The sequence below is a fragment of the Apteryx rowi genome, unplaced genomic scaffold (assembly GCF_003343035.1).
Source record: "Apteryx rowi isolate R43461 unplaced genomic scaffold, aptRow1 scaffold_646, whole genome shotgun sequence".
In the NCBI taxonomy this organism is placed as follows: Eukaryota; Metazoa; Chordata; class Aves; order Apterygiformes; family Apterygidae; genus Apteryx; species Apteryx rowi.
The window spans coordinates 225,853-242,229 of record NW_020450923.1 but is presented as its reverse complement, the minus strand read 5'-3'; the positions used below and the strand labels follow the sequence as shown (position 1 = coordinate 242,229).

Here is a 16,377-nt window from a genome sequence, read left to right as displayed (position 1 = left end):
GAGCCTGACTGCATTCCCAGACGCTCAGTTATTGGAATGTCAGTAATTCAACAAATTCTGCTTATGAGACTGGCAGTCCACCCAAAAAGCCCCATGTACACATCCTATTTTAGTGCTTTATTTGTGCAGACTATCAGAAGCAGCTCCTAGAGAGTGTGAAAGTCAAGCATCAAAATGCATTCACCCATTATTTTGGCTGACCAAGTGCCATGGTTGTTTTAAAATGTGGTATGTCCCCCCTCTCTATTTATTAGCATGCTTTGTCTAACCAAAATGATGACCAGATAATTTTCATTTGCTTGAATCAGGTTGCTTGTCTGACTGTGTGCTCCCAGTAGCCTTGCACTGCACGTGGCACTGAGTACTTGCCTCCTACAGCCTCCCAGCTAAATGTCTCAGACTCAGTTTTACCATTTGAGCACTTTAGTGAACCCCTTAAAATTGTTGTTTCTATCTGGCTGCAGATGAAATGCTCTTTTTCTGCCAGCAAAAAAAAGTCCTCTGCAATATCAATATTTCAATTTTAAGTATTCCTTGAGTTCCTATGGAAGTTGATTTATTACCTGTTGCTGTAGGTTTTTTGCATTGTTTGTTTGCTTTAGCAATAGCTGCTCTTTGTTGTTTCTTAGTTTAATATGGAGTTAAAGGGCATGAATTTGAAACTGGAAGTAAACACACATTTAGCATGTTGCTTGCTGGTTTGGGTTCTTACCTGGACATATAACTGCTGAGCTGCCCCAGAGAAACTGCTTATTTGCACAAATTGTTTTGCTCTTAATTGGCCACTGCATGCAAACTACTCAATTTGTATGGGCAAATATTGTAATTGAGAGGCAGGCCAGGAAAATAGCATTTTTATTGCTTCCATTCCACCTTACACTAAGAGTCTTTTCTTTTTATGAAGATGTAAAAGTAGAAAGCTTCTCATTTGAAATATGTTACACAGCTTTCCAAAGTGTTTTGAGAAGACCTATTTTATCTATTTTATCTTCAGTATGTAGTTCAAATAAGTAAAGCATTTATAAATTTGTCTCTGACTAAAACGTTTCAGAGACCTCTAGGCATGTGGCAATACTTCATCTATACTTCTAGCCAGTTATAGTAGGTATCTACTACTTAATGTTCTTACCAAATATTAGTCTTGAACTGTATTATTGCCACTTTTTTTTTAAACTTGATGCCAAAAGGACTGGTTGTGCAACTACTAAAGTTTGATATGTTTCCCTGTCTTCTATGGATTTTTTTTTTTTTTTTGTACAGTAAGTGAAAAGCTCTTTAAAAATGAAAGCGAGAAATACTGGAGTCATTTCTCACTCTACTACGTTATTTGGCTTATTGCAACCTTGCAAAATTGTCATGAAAATTTAGTAACTAAAAATCAAATCTTTTCTTTATCAGTGTAACAAATGCTAATGGGAAGTGGAATGAGAAGATATTTTACTCACCTTCCTCTTCTTAGCTACCACTGAAAAACTATCTATTGAGAGTTTACAAGGATGTTTTATTGCTTCCCTCAAGCTACTTATTTTCTCAACTTCCCCTGAAGATGACTGGCTTTTGACCTGGGTGATTAGTCAAGTCATCCCTTTATATTTCAGATTCTTGTGACTTGAACTGTTCTACATTATACAACAGACCACAGGAGTACTTGGGCTAAATTCTTGGAATTAATATATAGCTCCACACCTGCAGCTCTGACTTCAGAAGGCAGAGTTGAGTCAGGTTAGGTACAAGGTGGTAGTAACCTTTTGTGGTCTTTAATAATTTTCAAGCCTGCAAGAAGTGAGCTAAAATAAATTGCACTGGTTAGTCCAAAAATCATTAGAGTCCAGGAGTCTCAGGGCCATGATGCTGTTGTGCTCAAATGTCTATTATTATTGAAGAAGGAAAAGTGATCCAGCCACAAGCCTCTGCCTCTTTTTGAGTTTTCCTTCCAATCCCCTTGATGATTCACTGGAAATAGTATTCTTTTTCCTTATTTATCAAATTAAAGTAATAAACTCGTTGTACTTAGAATATTTTTTTACAGCTACCTCTGTTTGCCTACGGCTCATTTACAGTTGTTTTGGAGTAGTTTTAACTTGACCTTTTATCAGGTCCTGATTGTCTGTCATTTCCATCAGCATCTTCATCCCCTTGTGGCAAGGCTGCCACTACACAGTGAATCACCTTTTGCTTTCACCTTTGCATGTCTTTCACTGTAACCAAATGAAAGACCTGAGCATTTCTTTTCCCTCAGAAAGGCACAGACAAATACAGTCAAGCCAACGGTTTTTGAGAACCGGAGAGTAGTACTCTGTTATTTCTAAATGTTCTTCAAAATAAATTAGATCTCAGGTCAACCTGTGTTGAGGAACTTCAAACATCTTTGGGTTGAGAGGCCCAAAGTTAGCAGGGGACTCTAGAAGCGGCAGCCTTTAACAGTGGTTACTTTCTTTTTGTTTCCAAAACAATAGCTGTTAATACATCCAATTCTATCCTCTTTCAGACTCAGTGCAATCACATTCAATCAACAGGATTGCCTGGACTAGTAACACTATTTCTGAAATAAAAATATTTGTTCCCAACTCATCCTAAGTAAAAATATCTAATTTTATGTTGAAGGCTATTTTAATCCTCAGTTAAAAAAGCAACACTATTTTATTTCTCATTTTAAAATAATCATACACGTAATTTATGCCCCTTAAATGTTGGACCCCAGCTTTGGAAAAGGCAAATAATTTTCTACTTACTGTTTTCCACCAGTAGGTGGCATATGAAGCTCTAGAAATTTCTTCACTTCCTAGAGCATGAAATAAGAACATGTATAATTTCCAAGTATATAGCCATCTATAAATCAGGGCTCTCTGATATCTCTTCAGATGTGATCAGGATTTAGTCTGAGCTCATGCACCTTGCATTATAAATTTTAGTCCAGGTTTGGGAATAGCTACATTTGGTATATAAGACTGTCCATTCTTATTTATTTTATCCTACACCATTAGGTCAAACTGAAGTTTGCACACTTTGCCTTTCTGTCTTCGTAAGGAAGATATTTGCCGGCATGGTGCAGCAGCTGTTATATTCATTCAGGGTTTTAGTACTGAGCTCGTTGTAATTAAACAAGAAAGCTCTACATTCATATCCATGTCAAAAATCATACTGATTGAAAGTTGAAAGAGAATAACTTTAAGCTCAAGCTTTGTTCTCCAGTTCCACAAAAGCTAGAAACACTAAAGGAGTGAGAGGGAGAGAGAGAGAGACGCAGTTTGATGGCAGAAAGAGCCTACTACAGTAATAAAACTAGTTTTAATAAACGACAGTAGGGATGCTTATAATGTGATGCTATAATTCTTCATATATAACACGGTCTTTTTCCAAAAAAAACCACGGTTCTTTTCTAAGACATATAATGCATCAGGCATTGAATATTGTTTACATACAAGCCAGGTACAGTGCTTAAAGTCACAATGAAGTGGTACAGAAAGATAGGGATTTTCTTCTGTACACGTTATATTGATTTTAAGGGTAGCATATAATGCTTTGTAATCAATTAATAGTAGGCTTTACTTGAAAAATGATAAAATCCTGCATAAGGTAAAAATTCCATAAACCATACGGCTTGAGGAATGCAGCGCAGAAAACAGTACCTTTCATTTCCAGGCAACATTCATTACTCAATATGCATTATTTCTCCTGCAAAATGATTTCCTAAAATCAGTCTGCCTCGCAATTGTCCTGCTGTTATTGGCAGTCTAAGTATCGATGACTAAGTGACCATTAGAGGTCAGTCAGCTCTTGTATACATCACACTGGCTCCTCAAGGCTGATCCCTGCGCAGCAGCCCGGATTAATTCTATTAATCCAGTCCGTTCACTAATCCTTCCATTTTTAAGAAATAGTGTGATTTTGTAAACTCCATTTCTAACTGTAACTCTCAGCATGTATTAAAGCTTCCACTGTATGGGCAACAGCAGCCAAAACATGGATATAACCCAAGGCCGTCAAGAAGCATCAATAGTTAGATGCCGAACAGTGAAGATCATGCAGCTGAGTCAGGGACTATTAATCACTCTCTGCCACCAATGTTACAGAAGAGAAGGGAGGAAGATGTCAGAAACAGCTTCAAATTAATAGTTCTCAAGCGATCTGGGGAAGCATGGCAGCATATATCATCACCGAAGAAAGAAAGTTGATTTTAGATGTCTTAGGTGCCTTAGTCTCTCTAGTTGAGATGACAAAGAGAAGCCAGCTGTTTGAGTGTCCCTCTGCAGGATCCCCCAACTATATGGAAACCTAAACTTCTAACCCTGTCACCTCAGGTAAATGCCCCAAATTAGGCAGTATGAATAACTCCTTTAGATATCACACGTCACTGAATATGAAACAAATATGAGTACAATTAACAAGCGACTTCCCAAGGGCCAGATCGTAGTGGGTAAAACCAACACACTATCACTGACTTCACGAAGCTAAGCTGCAGATGATCTTGACCCCCCAATGACAGCAGATGTTGTCACAACAGAATTATTACATAATCAGAGTAGTTCAAAATGAAATATTTCCCCTAGCTTGCTTTTGTTTGGGGCCTCTCCTGCTTATGATAAACCTTTCAATCACTCAACTGAAAGCAACCTGCAGCCAGTGAAAACTGCAGGAAAAGGTCTGTAAACAATAACTGCTCTTTAGAGCACAAGCTGACCTTTGGAGACGTTAAACAAAACAGAAAGGGTTGATTGATGCTGTGCAGTACGTGCTCTCTGAATTATCAAAACCAAAAAAGTTATGGGAGGTTGATTTATGAACATACAGCATGAGAAATGATGTCAGCAGATGGTAGGGTAGGGAAGGGAAAAGGACGACTGGGTAAAATTTTAGGGAAAAAAGCCTAAATTCTCAGCTGAGAAAGGAAAACTGTAACGCTGACATCTATTAAATGGAAACAAAACACAAACCTATGTAACCTAGAGCAGATCAGCTGATAAAGTCTCCATGACTGATTTTCAAAAATACTACAGCAAAATATGAATCTTGCTGTAGTATTGCTTTTTAGAATAAGAAATATGCTAGTAAACTCTAAAGGATAATTACTTAAAGTTTAGCCACAATCATGTTATTAGTACCAAGAAGGTCAACATAATCTATACATTTCAATCTGTGCGTGTCTTGCCAACCCAAACTACAGGCAAAGGCTGCAGACCTTTAAATCCTGCACTTTCTTTCTCTTGCTCCCTTTAATTTTCCTCTTCCCCTAGAAATGTACGGGAGGGAGGGACTGCATTTCTTCTCTTTCTCTCACTTTCTGGAACTGGAGGGTTTCATCCTCCAGCACTTTAAAGAGACCCCAGGTAAACCTTCCCATTCCAGTAGATGCTTCTCAGTTTGCAAAGGTATTTTGGGCACCAAAGCAGGCCTGTCTCTCCTACACGGTAGAGGCAGCAGCAGTAAGCAGTGCACTTCTACTAGAGCTGCCAGTGCTGCAGCAGTTCTCCAGCAGATGCTGGGAGGCCCCTTGCATTTCAGTTGCTGCAGTTCAGAGGTTCAACATCTGCACTGTAAAAACCCTTGGGGTGCAAGGATTGCTCAGCTGTGCCAGGCTGAAGGGCAGAGCCAACAGATGGGGCAGGCATCAGAGCAGGCACTAGCAGTACCATCAGGTGCAGCACCATCAAGTGCCCTCAAAGACTCCAAGAGTCTCACACTTGTCCTTCTAGGACAAGCGTCCATCACCAAACTGCAGCATATCAGCAGCAGTCCTAGGTGATCACTAGCTCCTGCAATTACTACGTCTACTGCCCTGCCCCAAACCTGTCTTTCACTCTGCAGCAACAGGTCTTTAGGCGTAGCACACCCCATTCCCACACCACAGTCCATTCCTAGCCCAGGACTTGCTGGGAATGTGCCAAGAATACTGAGCACTTTCCTAATAAGCATGGCCTAGCATGCCAACTAACAATCAAAATCTAAAGACCAGGTTTCCACGGAAATTGAGCTCATCGAAAAGATGAGCCTCCTGGGCTCCACAGAGATAGTCTGTTATTAGATTTCCAGGAGGAAACCCTTTTTTTTGTTTCTGGACCTGACCTGTGTGTGCTGAGGCCAGCCCGTGGCATAGCCATGCCCAGGGACCAAAGCACCGACCCCTGGCTTTCTCAGCCTCCCAGGCTGTGCTCTGGGCGCATGCCTCCATCTGCCTCAGGAGCCAAAAAGCCACAGCTGAATAGTCATGTCCCATCTGCACCTGCACTGTGAGAAAGCCAAGGGGAGACTAGGAAGGCTAAGGCTGTAACAGGGAGGATACTGTTACAGCTGCCTTTGTTTCATCAGACTTGCCGGAGAAGCCATGTCACCCATCTGGCGGTGATAGGACATGCACAGTTAGTTACTGACTGGGACCATACTGTCTCCGAAGTAAGAGGCACATCCCCACAACGCCTTTCCAGTACTGTAAGCCAGAATCCAATCATGCAATGAAAGCGGTGCCCAGAACCAAAGTGCTTTAATACTAAAACATCTGTACCAAAAATGCAGCACTCTCTCTGTTGCATGTTTTATTTGTTTTAAACACAGTTCCTAGAAGACAGCAAAAACGGCTTTTGACAGCAGGGCGCTATCTGGCATTTGAGCTATTTGTGATGCAGGATGACTTGGAGAAAGTTCAGGATCATACTGTGATCCTTCAAATAATCCACTGGAAATCTGAGATGATAGCCTGAGATCACCGAAATCAAGAGGTACTTTGACCTCAGTGGGACTAGCATTTCTCCTCTGCTTTTGAGCAAACCCATAAATTATGTACTTCTAAAAAAAGAAGTTAATAATCAACATGTTACAGACTATTTTTGCCTTAAACTGAAGCGAGGCACTCTGCTAATGAAACATGAAAGTGCAGATACACGGCTTCGGGTTGGCTATTGGGTGAGGCCAATTGAACAAAACTTGTGGGGGGAAGAAGGGACTTTCCAGACAACTCCCAAAAGCAAATCTATTACTGCATTAGGAATCTACATTAAAGGGGCAGAAGCGGTTGGTGAAACCAGTGCAGCAAGGTGTAAAGATATTCAGGTAGGAGAGAGAAATGAGAAGTAAAGTCATCTGAGAATACAAAATTGCATTCAAAATCCCAGCCTAATAATTTTTCATGTGCATTGATTTTCAGAGATGCTGAGCTGAGTTTGATGGGTGCTCAGGACCCCTGAATATCAAGGTGAACTTTCTTTATTCCTTTGCACTATCCAACACGCTGCATAATAACCCATTCATTCTAGCTGCAGATAAATCATTGAAAACATTTATATTTTCCTGGTTGCAAACTGAAATTATTTACCATAGGTGTGGCCTCTGTGAAATCCATCAGGAGGTCGCCTGGCTCCAAAGCAAATGTACTTCCAGCATCTGTGGAACTCTAAGGGCAAAGAAGAAACCCAGTGTTGAATAAACAGCTTTTGTGTCTTTTTTAATTCCTTAAAGCACAGATTGCCAAATGGAGTTCAAATTTCACACATTTTTTAAACACAGCTACTCAGGAGAGACAGACAACAAAATTATTCACCTTTGCAGTCAAGGTAAATATTAATTTAATCCTGGTCCACAGCCCCCTAAAGTTGATTAAAAGACTACTATTGATTTTAGTTGTGCTTTGGAGCAGGCTCTGAATACTTCCTGGCTGCTGCACTTACACTACTGGTTAACATGTTACCACAATCTGACACTAAAAATTGCTCCCAAACGTAGAATCGCTCTAACAAAAACATACCACCTGAAACTCCCCCTTGCCCTCCCTGAATGCTCTCCCACCTGATATGAGCTTGCCTCTTTGCATATTACCTCGGCACCAGGCGAAACCTGTGCTTGCCCTTCCGAAGTCTGTGGCGTACACGTTTTCTGTGAGCTGGGAGATGTTGAAGACACAGATGTGGATGCTGCCGCTGCTGCCAGTGCTGGAGGAAGGTCGTCTTCATCACTGCAGTTGTTAAAAGCACAGGCAGATCTTCTCATTAAAACATGTTACCCAACCTTAACCCTACTTGTGCCACAGGAGATGCCAGAAACCTGTATGTCGGCTGTAGTGCTTTGGAATGAAGTGCTGTTTACTCTTCCATGCGTAATGCAATATTCACAGCTAACTTTGCAAATAAATTAGTTTTTTTTTTTTTAACTTTAATGATTCCTTGCAAGTTGATTGGCTAATTAACTCTCAACTGCAAATGGAAATCTTATGAGTATGATGGGCAAGTAATGTTTCTATGGAGTATGTATATGCAAATACATGAACTTAGCTGATATCACTTTGCTTTTCATGTTTATATTCTTTCCTATGAAGACTAGCTCTAGTGATAAGAAAAGTCTGGTTAGATCTCTCCATGGGACGAACTGCTTCAGTGGCTTTAGGCCAAGTGGGAGATTTGGCAATCCATTATGCAGTTGGTCCATGCTTTTGTTTTCAAACTGGCTTTAAAGGACTGAAATCCTCACTGACTACAAATAATTGGGATCAGTCAGGCCTGGGTTAGATTTTTAGTCCTCAGTTGATAAATAAGTTGCAAAAAGGTAAACAGAGACATAATTTGGCCCCCAAAATCTTTATTACTAGGAATGACATGTGAAAAGGAAAGGATACAGCCTGACAGTTTACAGTACTGGGAAGACTGTTCTTTTTTTCCTGTTATAAAAAGGTGCCAGTCTAACTACCAATTACTTCTGAGAAGAAAGATTTCTTCAGAGATTTTCTCTGAACAAAATTTTCTTTAGAGAAGAAATGCAGGTACAACACACTGTTTTCATGCTGAAAAGAAAACGTAAAATCTTTTGGGCCTATTAAATAGGTGCTTTATGAATGCAACAAGCCAGATCTGGACTGCTGACCTAGTTAATCTCTCTTTCAGAAACATGTAGCTGACATTTCCCCGGTCCTTGCTCCCCTCTCTCTGCAGGAATACACTGGCACCCTCCCCATTCTTGCTGGGTAAACCTGTTCTGTTGCAGACAAGGAAGCAGAAAATGGTTGAGAACTTGCCAGTTCAGAAAGGCATTGTAGTCTCTTGGTCCCAAAGCTGAGTGTTGAACTGAGAGCCCAGGCTTACCAGGCAACAAGCTGTCAGCACGCTAGCTATAAGCCTGAGCACTGGGCTTCTTCACTATTTCTCTGCATTTCTCATAGCTGCAGTCCAGACACCGAGGTATTACTTGCATCAAAATTGCCTACGCTGGATAACCCTGTTCTCTTTGTTTGCCAGGTACCAGAATTTTAGTTTAACAATCTGTTTACATTAAACCTCATATCAAAATTTTTTTGAAGCATGCATATGAAACCTGTGACCATGCTTACAATAGGACATGGATTTCCTGCCTATCCTTACACATAAGTGTACTCAAAGAATAGGATCACCCATCACGATCTGTTTATTACCTGTTACATGAATAGCATCTSAAACAATCGGTCCTCTCAGTGCCACAGCCTTTTCCTTTGTGGACCACTATCTACAAGTCCCTCATTTCCCACACTATATCAAAATCTGAAAAATCATGCGCAGCTTGAAACACGTAGCAGACTTTCCCCTGCTTGTAGAAGAGGTAGGAAAAGCGGTGTCTCGTTCAAGAAAAGCCTTCTGTTGCCTGAGCCACACTGGGCAGCGTGAATGAGCAGGCTCCTGCCCTTGAGAAACTGCTCCTACCAGATATCGTCAAGTTCCCTGCCACCCGTTATCTTTAGTATTAGCGTGCAGTGAGGGAACCTGGGTTCCCTTCCTAGCACGAGTTGTCAATTCCCATCTCCTGTCTCATTTACCAACCATGCTGGTTGATGTATCATGGTAAAAGAGACCACGTCATGGCCCGCTGACCAAGCTGTGCCTGTGTGTTCCCATATGTTAGCCTTGGTCTCTTGGACAAATACCAATTTGCTAATTTCTGATTTTCTTCATAATTTCAAACTAATTCATTCTTCTGTTTATTCTCCTTAAGTTTTTCAGTTTTACTGATGTAAATTGTTACTTTTGTTCCACCTCAAAAGTAAGTGTTCTTAATAGTGAGAGAAGAAATAACTACGTATTGGTATTTATTAGAATTCTTTTGGATGAAAGGAAAACTTTTGCTAATATTGCTATATATTTGGTGACACCCAAATGCAAAATTGCTGGAGGGGCTAATGGTTGCATTCCACATAACAAGCATACATGGTTTTTTTGTTCATTGCGGCATTGGTGTTTTTGTATTAATAATTTTATGCTGATATTGTCCCTTCCTTAGTTTTCCACTCAGTTTAAACCCTTAGTATCTGATGGCCTTATTTGCCATTTTGCATGAAGGACAAATTAACAAACTGATTTCCACATCTATTCAGCACCTCACACCTCAAGAGACTCCAAAATCAGATGAATTCAGTGCAAATAGGATGCGAAAGCTTTATAGGGACAGATCTGTCTTGCCAGAGCTAAGAGACCACATAATTACATTGGGATTGTTCTCATTTTCTAAATGGGACTGCAGTGAAGCAGACAAGGGTGGCTTGCTCCAAGTCGCATCAAGTCTTTGATATTTCACATGGAAAAGGGACTTTTAACTCCTAACCTGTAACCTTGGAAAAAGGCCTGTAATTCTAAGCGTTAGTAAGTGTACAGGGATGGCAAATTCATTAAGTATTAAATGTGTTAAGATTCTCAGAGATGAAAGGAACTGTATCAGTGCAAGATCATTATCATCTAACTGCACTCATGCCTTTCAGAAGTCATAGCTAGAGCAATAATTAGCATCTCCCTTCATTTTCAGCACTAGCAGGCAAAAACATGCAGATAGTGCTATGTGTTACTCACAAACTGTACTGTCTTGTTAACTTCCTCACACGAGAAACTTTAATTTCCTGCTTTTCTGTAGGGCCAGCTGATGGTGTAGTTTCAGGTCGCACTGGAGCTGGACTTCTAAAAATAACAGGAAAAATATATGTGGCACAGTCTTTACTTAAACTACTTGAGGCACGTCAACAAAGTGGTAACTCATCAACACATATTTATCATGCAAATTGGCACATGCCCATTGAAGTTCACCCTGCGGTTCCATTTATAGCCCACAGGCCAGTGTACATGAACAGAAAAGGACATGTGAATTCACCCTCCCATGCGCTGCATACCATTTACAAAAGTAGCAGCTGATTACAAATATGAAGCCTGTGTAAGATAGTGTGTGGAAACATCACTATATCCAAAATATGGCATTTTAGTAACGGCCCAGCAATTCAGACATGTTAAAAACATTTTGACAAAAAAAAGAAACCCTTAACAAAACCTATTTTTATAAACTGGGAAGCCTATTCTGCTTAAAATAGTTTTTACCTGAAATTAAATATTATCCTTCTGCATATGAAACAGCAACTCAAGGGAAATGAATTAATGGATTTGATCCAAGAAAAGGATACTTTCTAGAAACAAATGCAAGACTGAGACGTGTTTCAGATGCTCATGAATGTGAAGTACATCTGCAGAGCTTCAGCCAAGGGTAGAAGTGGGAATGAGGAGACAAAGCTAAAAGGATCTCCTCTTTAACCACTTATCATTAAAGTTATGCAAGGCTTGAATACAAATAGCATAAATATTAAGTATAAGATCTTCATGACCTTGTGAAGAAAACATTTCAATGATCTGCTTAAGTGACATGAAAACACACAAATTATCTCAAGTATTATTTTTATGTGATTTATGATTAAATACATCCTATGTGTATAAGAAAATGTTATAAACACAGCAAATATGCCAAAATTAAAGGGGTAATTAAAAATCTTCATTCATAATCTGTGAGCTGTATTCTGCCATCCAATCCAAAATCCAAAGTACTATGCCAGTACTAAAGTAGTCCTACTGCTTGCCAGTGGAACTGCCTGTACACTGGGATGCATCTGACAGTCGGTAGAAATGGCAGAACTTTGTCCCTAAAATTATAAATTGGGGTTGAAATTTTCAAATCTGCTTGCATCATATAAGGTTTTTTAATCCATATTAAAATTAAGCACATCTAATCTTCAAAATTGCATGTTCTCGCTGATGCCCATGTAGGATATAGCTGAGTTTAGTCACCTCTGATACCTTCTGAACCTGCTGCCCTGTTACAACCAGAAGCTATTGGAGTGGCACAGTCTGTGGATTATTCCTGCCGTTTTCGTACGTGCCTTTTGAAGTCTGCGTGCTGGTGAGAGAACACACACGCAAATTGGTATCCCCCACAGAAAAGAAATTTGGCCAAACTCGGCCATTACAACCCCTGCTTGGCAGTAACCAACCAACCAGCACATGTGCAGGTCAGGACCAGCTACAACAGACAGAGTTTTTTGGTCTTTGGGGACGCCAGAGAGCATGTGAAGGAAGAATGGGAAATAAGAGAATACAAAGTGCATATCTAAATCATAAATCAGACTTCACAGGTTCCACTGCTCATGGAACAACTTTTTTTTTTTCCTGCTTTTTAATCCCRTTAATTTCAAGAAACCAATACAGATAGGAGTAAGATTTTTATCTCGTCCCTTCCTGAATTCCAGTTTCAGGGTCAGTCATTTATATCTCCGATTCACAACAAGAATATCACAGAATAATCCAGCCTGATTTTCAGACTCTTCACTGAGTTTCTTTGGCTGGCAATTACAGTGAGGATGGGGGAGGAAAAAATCCCAAAACATCTTGTTTTAATCTTTAGGCCAGTATGTCTGGTCTGGAAATCTCTGAACCAACATAAAGATGGAAGTCCCCAATGTCGACTTACCCAATCATGTTTCCAAAGGGATGACTGCTCTAGCTGTTCTTTTTTGGACAACTTGTCCTAAACCAAAGGTATCTTCTGACAACTGAAAAAAAATCACTAGTTCAATTTGCTCTAAGGGATTTTCTATTCAAGTTCTGACATAAGGAGGATAAATATGTTTAGATCTGTTTAATGACTGGATCTGATGGTCAAATCCTCAAGGGGTGTGAATGTGTGTAATTCCACTGCTTTCAGTGCAGGCTTTCCAAAATACATTAGCTGAAATCCTTGCTCTGAATGAACAGTCCCCACTATCCTTCAATAGTTTGCTAAGAAAATAGTTACAAGTTTTAGACCTTTTCGTCAACCCAGTGAAAGCAGGAATAAAAATAGTGGTATCAGCTACAAAGTGAGTTGCAAAGTATAAACTCAAAGAGCATATGTGAGCAATGCACTAGTACTAGAAAGGTGTTCAGGAAATAGCATAGCATGGAACAGCAAAGCTGATGACAAATGTAGTTTCAGTCCATTGCTATTTCAAATTTCTGAAGACAACATTATGATCTGTAATGAAAGTAAATTGGGTCTTTACACAGAAATGAACATTTGAAATAATCATTTCAGTTTCGTCTAAAAGTTTCAATTTACAAAGCCCGTATATACCATTTTGATTCTCAGGGTTTATATTTATAGTTAAGTGGAGGAGATGAGAATTCTGAAAGTTATTGCAACACCCAAAATCATATTTTTGTTCGAAAAGGCACTGCTCATTCTTTTATAACTAGAACAGTTACTTTAAAACAGTTTCAAAGCAACAATTTTGAAACAGGTTTGTACACATGAAACATTTTAAAATTCTAAGTCTGAATTTGTCTTTATAAAGTTTCATGTGAAAAATTTCACTCAGCTGTGACTAAAGGTGTTCAAGAGTTGCATGAGACCTACTCTCTAATCCACAGAAACAGACGAAAAACTTACAATCTTCCTTTGAATGTCGCAAATTTTCAAGTGAACAGTTAAAGAAAAAGCAAAGATACAATATCACAAGATACACCTACTCCTATCCAGGCGACTGTAGCCACTGAGATTAACTTTACTTATACTTTGTATCATGCCAGTATAGTATCTGATTCACATATTTTGCAAAAGTAATGAAATTTTAATAAAGAAAGTTCCATCCCCTTCCTTTTATTCTAACACACTGTCAACATTTTTGTTGAGCATCTGTCTACTGATATTTATCAGGCCACTGGGAGAGATATGAGCACCAGTTAATTGCACTTTTTTAGAAGCTGCAGGTTAGCTAGGATTTAAATTAAAGCTATCTTTGAAAGAAAAGGAGCAGTGGCAATGTCTCCACAAAAGAGATTGATTGAATTTAGTCTACCGCAAGTACAAGATGACATTAGACCAGTACTAGCAAATGATTTTACCCTTATTAAAGGGTTGCCAGGATAGCTCTTTCCACACCAGCCTACAGGATTGGTGACAGCTCCTGTTTCCTCGCCCCTGTTTGTTCCCTCCAACCGTTCTCCCTTAGCCTGAGCACACTCAAAGCTGTCGCTACTCTCACTGCAGCCGCCAGATGCAAGAACTGCTGAGCTTGATTAATTCAGAGCCTGATCTGTGTTTTAAAAATGGCAGGCTTTTAATACCCCACAAACTCCTAAAAAAGATCTCATTGATATTCCTGAAAAAGAAGCAAGCATAAAGCAGGATAACTTCTATTGTTATCTCTTGAATTCTACAGCCAGAACACATTATCTCATATGAAAAGATACAATTCTTGAAGAGGAACCTTGTAATTATTCTGGCTATTTAAATAGAGTCATTATGCGCAGATATGACCATTTTTCTTCCTATATGTAGTAACTCCTGTGAGCTTGAACAAAAACTGAAGTGTTAGAGGATCAGGGGGACCCAGACTCAAAAAAAGAAAAGTGCAGTGTATTACTGTTTCTTTATAAGGTTGAGTACCAGTGTTATTAATTCATGAGAAATCTTTTTCTGTAACTGTATCCGACTGCTGCAGTTTAAAAACGAAGGTACTGAAGCAAGACAGACCTGCTTAGAGACCTGGCACCACATGTAAAAATCTGCTACTTTCTGGTGAGAATGCGAATACCAATCACGAATGTCAGCATGCAGTGGCAGGTCAGCAAAAAGTGCCTCTGCACTGCGAGGCCCAGCATGTGCCCCAGCAGCAGTCAGCATGCTTTCCTGACCCACCCACATCCAATTTCATTTCTGTTCACAGAAAAATATATGCTCTGGAACATTTCAAGTGACCACAGATGCCCATTTATTGCATTAAATCCTCCTTGTGGAGGTGATGTCGGTGCTCAGACCTAGGAACTCAGGGCCCCCACCTGGCTCAGCTGTAATGGGGTAACCAGGTCTGCAGCACTTCTGCCTGCGTGTTTTCTCCTGTCTGGAGCAATCTCTCTCCTTCCATGCTGTCACTCTCAGACCAAAAGGTAGAGGCTAAAAACTCCTTTCCAAATACTATTATTTATGAGGATGCAGCCACCCACATGAAGAGTGGCATACCATCAGTTGCTGACTTACAGGAAAGAAAATACCAGCTGATTCGTGGCTTCAGAGCTCCTTTTGAGTGGAAATACGGTACTGAAATCTTGGGGAGAAAAAGGAAGGATGAAAGGAAAGAAGAGGATAAATATTCAGTAGATATATTCTCTAGTATATCGAAGGCCTAGCCTAGCCAGCTAAGCAAACACACCTACTCAAATATCTTTTCTCAGTCGGTAATGTGTTTTCTACTTTTGTTTCTTTTCCAAAGTTACAACCATCTGAAGTTAAGAAATAATAATAAGTGCTTTTTTACCCCTACAGAGCAGCTTTTCTCAGAAGACAAGTTAGCCCTCCAGAAGACTATATGGACATTTGAAAACTATTGCCAACATCAAACTTTCTGAGTGAAGGCTTTTTCTTTTCTCTCTCTTTTTTTTTTTTTAAACTGGGATTGCATATAGATTGCAGATGTACTACAAAGCTCCTTGCTAGAGAGAAGCAATTTAATCTAAACACAGCTTGTGCGCTTTCCTTACCCTCTTGAGCTTTGTTTCTTTTAAAAGAGAAAATTTGCTCCCCTCCCTTGTCCTTGCAATGAAAATGTACCTTACAATCTAGATGAAAATGTGATGTTCCTGTGGTCCAACAGATAATGATGATCCAGAAACTGCTCTTCTCCCCCAGCTCAAAGCAATGTTGCAGGTCAACACCCAGTATCCAAGCTCAAACTGAGCTACAAATCCTACCTCTCCATACAGCACCATCATAAATGTGGTTTTCAAAGAGCCTAGGCACAGTTTAAGGGGGCACTGCCAATGAAATGCAACTCGATTGGGGTATTCCATCAACTTAGCCTTATCTGGAAGGTCCAAGTATTGTTCCTTCTTCTGGAGCTTAAGGATTAAAAATACAACTACAAACAATTCATCAGCATCAGACTTCAGACAACAGGTCACAGAGGTCTTTAATACCTGGAATGAAGTCAAGGTACATACCTAGGTGTCACACCTGCAATCTTTGATGCCGACTGGCATGCAAAGGGCATGGAAGAGTTCAGCTAGAAGTTATGAATTTGATGTAGAAATTACTGGGTGAGGTTCCTTGTCCTGGGTGTAAAAAATCAGAGTAGCTGATCCATTAACT

The 16,377-nt window shown here is 39.8% G+C and overlaps 1 protein-coding gene across 1 annotated transcript in view; it reads right to left on the bottom strand.

Annotated features, from left to right (window-relative positions):
- EPB41L4B (erythrocyte membrane protein band 4.1 like 4B) overlaps positions 1 to 16,377 on the bottom strand; it is a 180,152-nt gene that overhangs the window by 19,588 nt on the left and 144,187 nt on the right. Inside the window, exons 20-22 of the mRNA XM_026084544.1 lie at positions 10,791 to 10,895; positions 7,807 to 7,942; positions 7,307 to 7,384 (exon numbers count right to left, since the gene is read on the bottom strand). Of these exons, the coding sequence (XP_025940329.1) occupies positions 7,307 to 7,384; positions 7,807 to 7,942; positions 10,791 to 10,895 (319 nt within the window). The remainder of the gene's footprint in view (positions 1 to 7,306; positions 7,385 to 7,806; positions 7,943 to 10,790; positions 10,896 to 16,377) is intronic.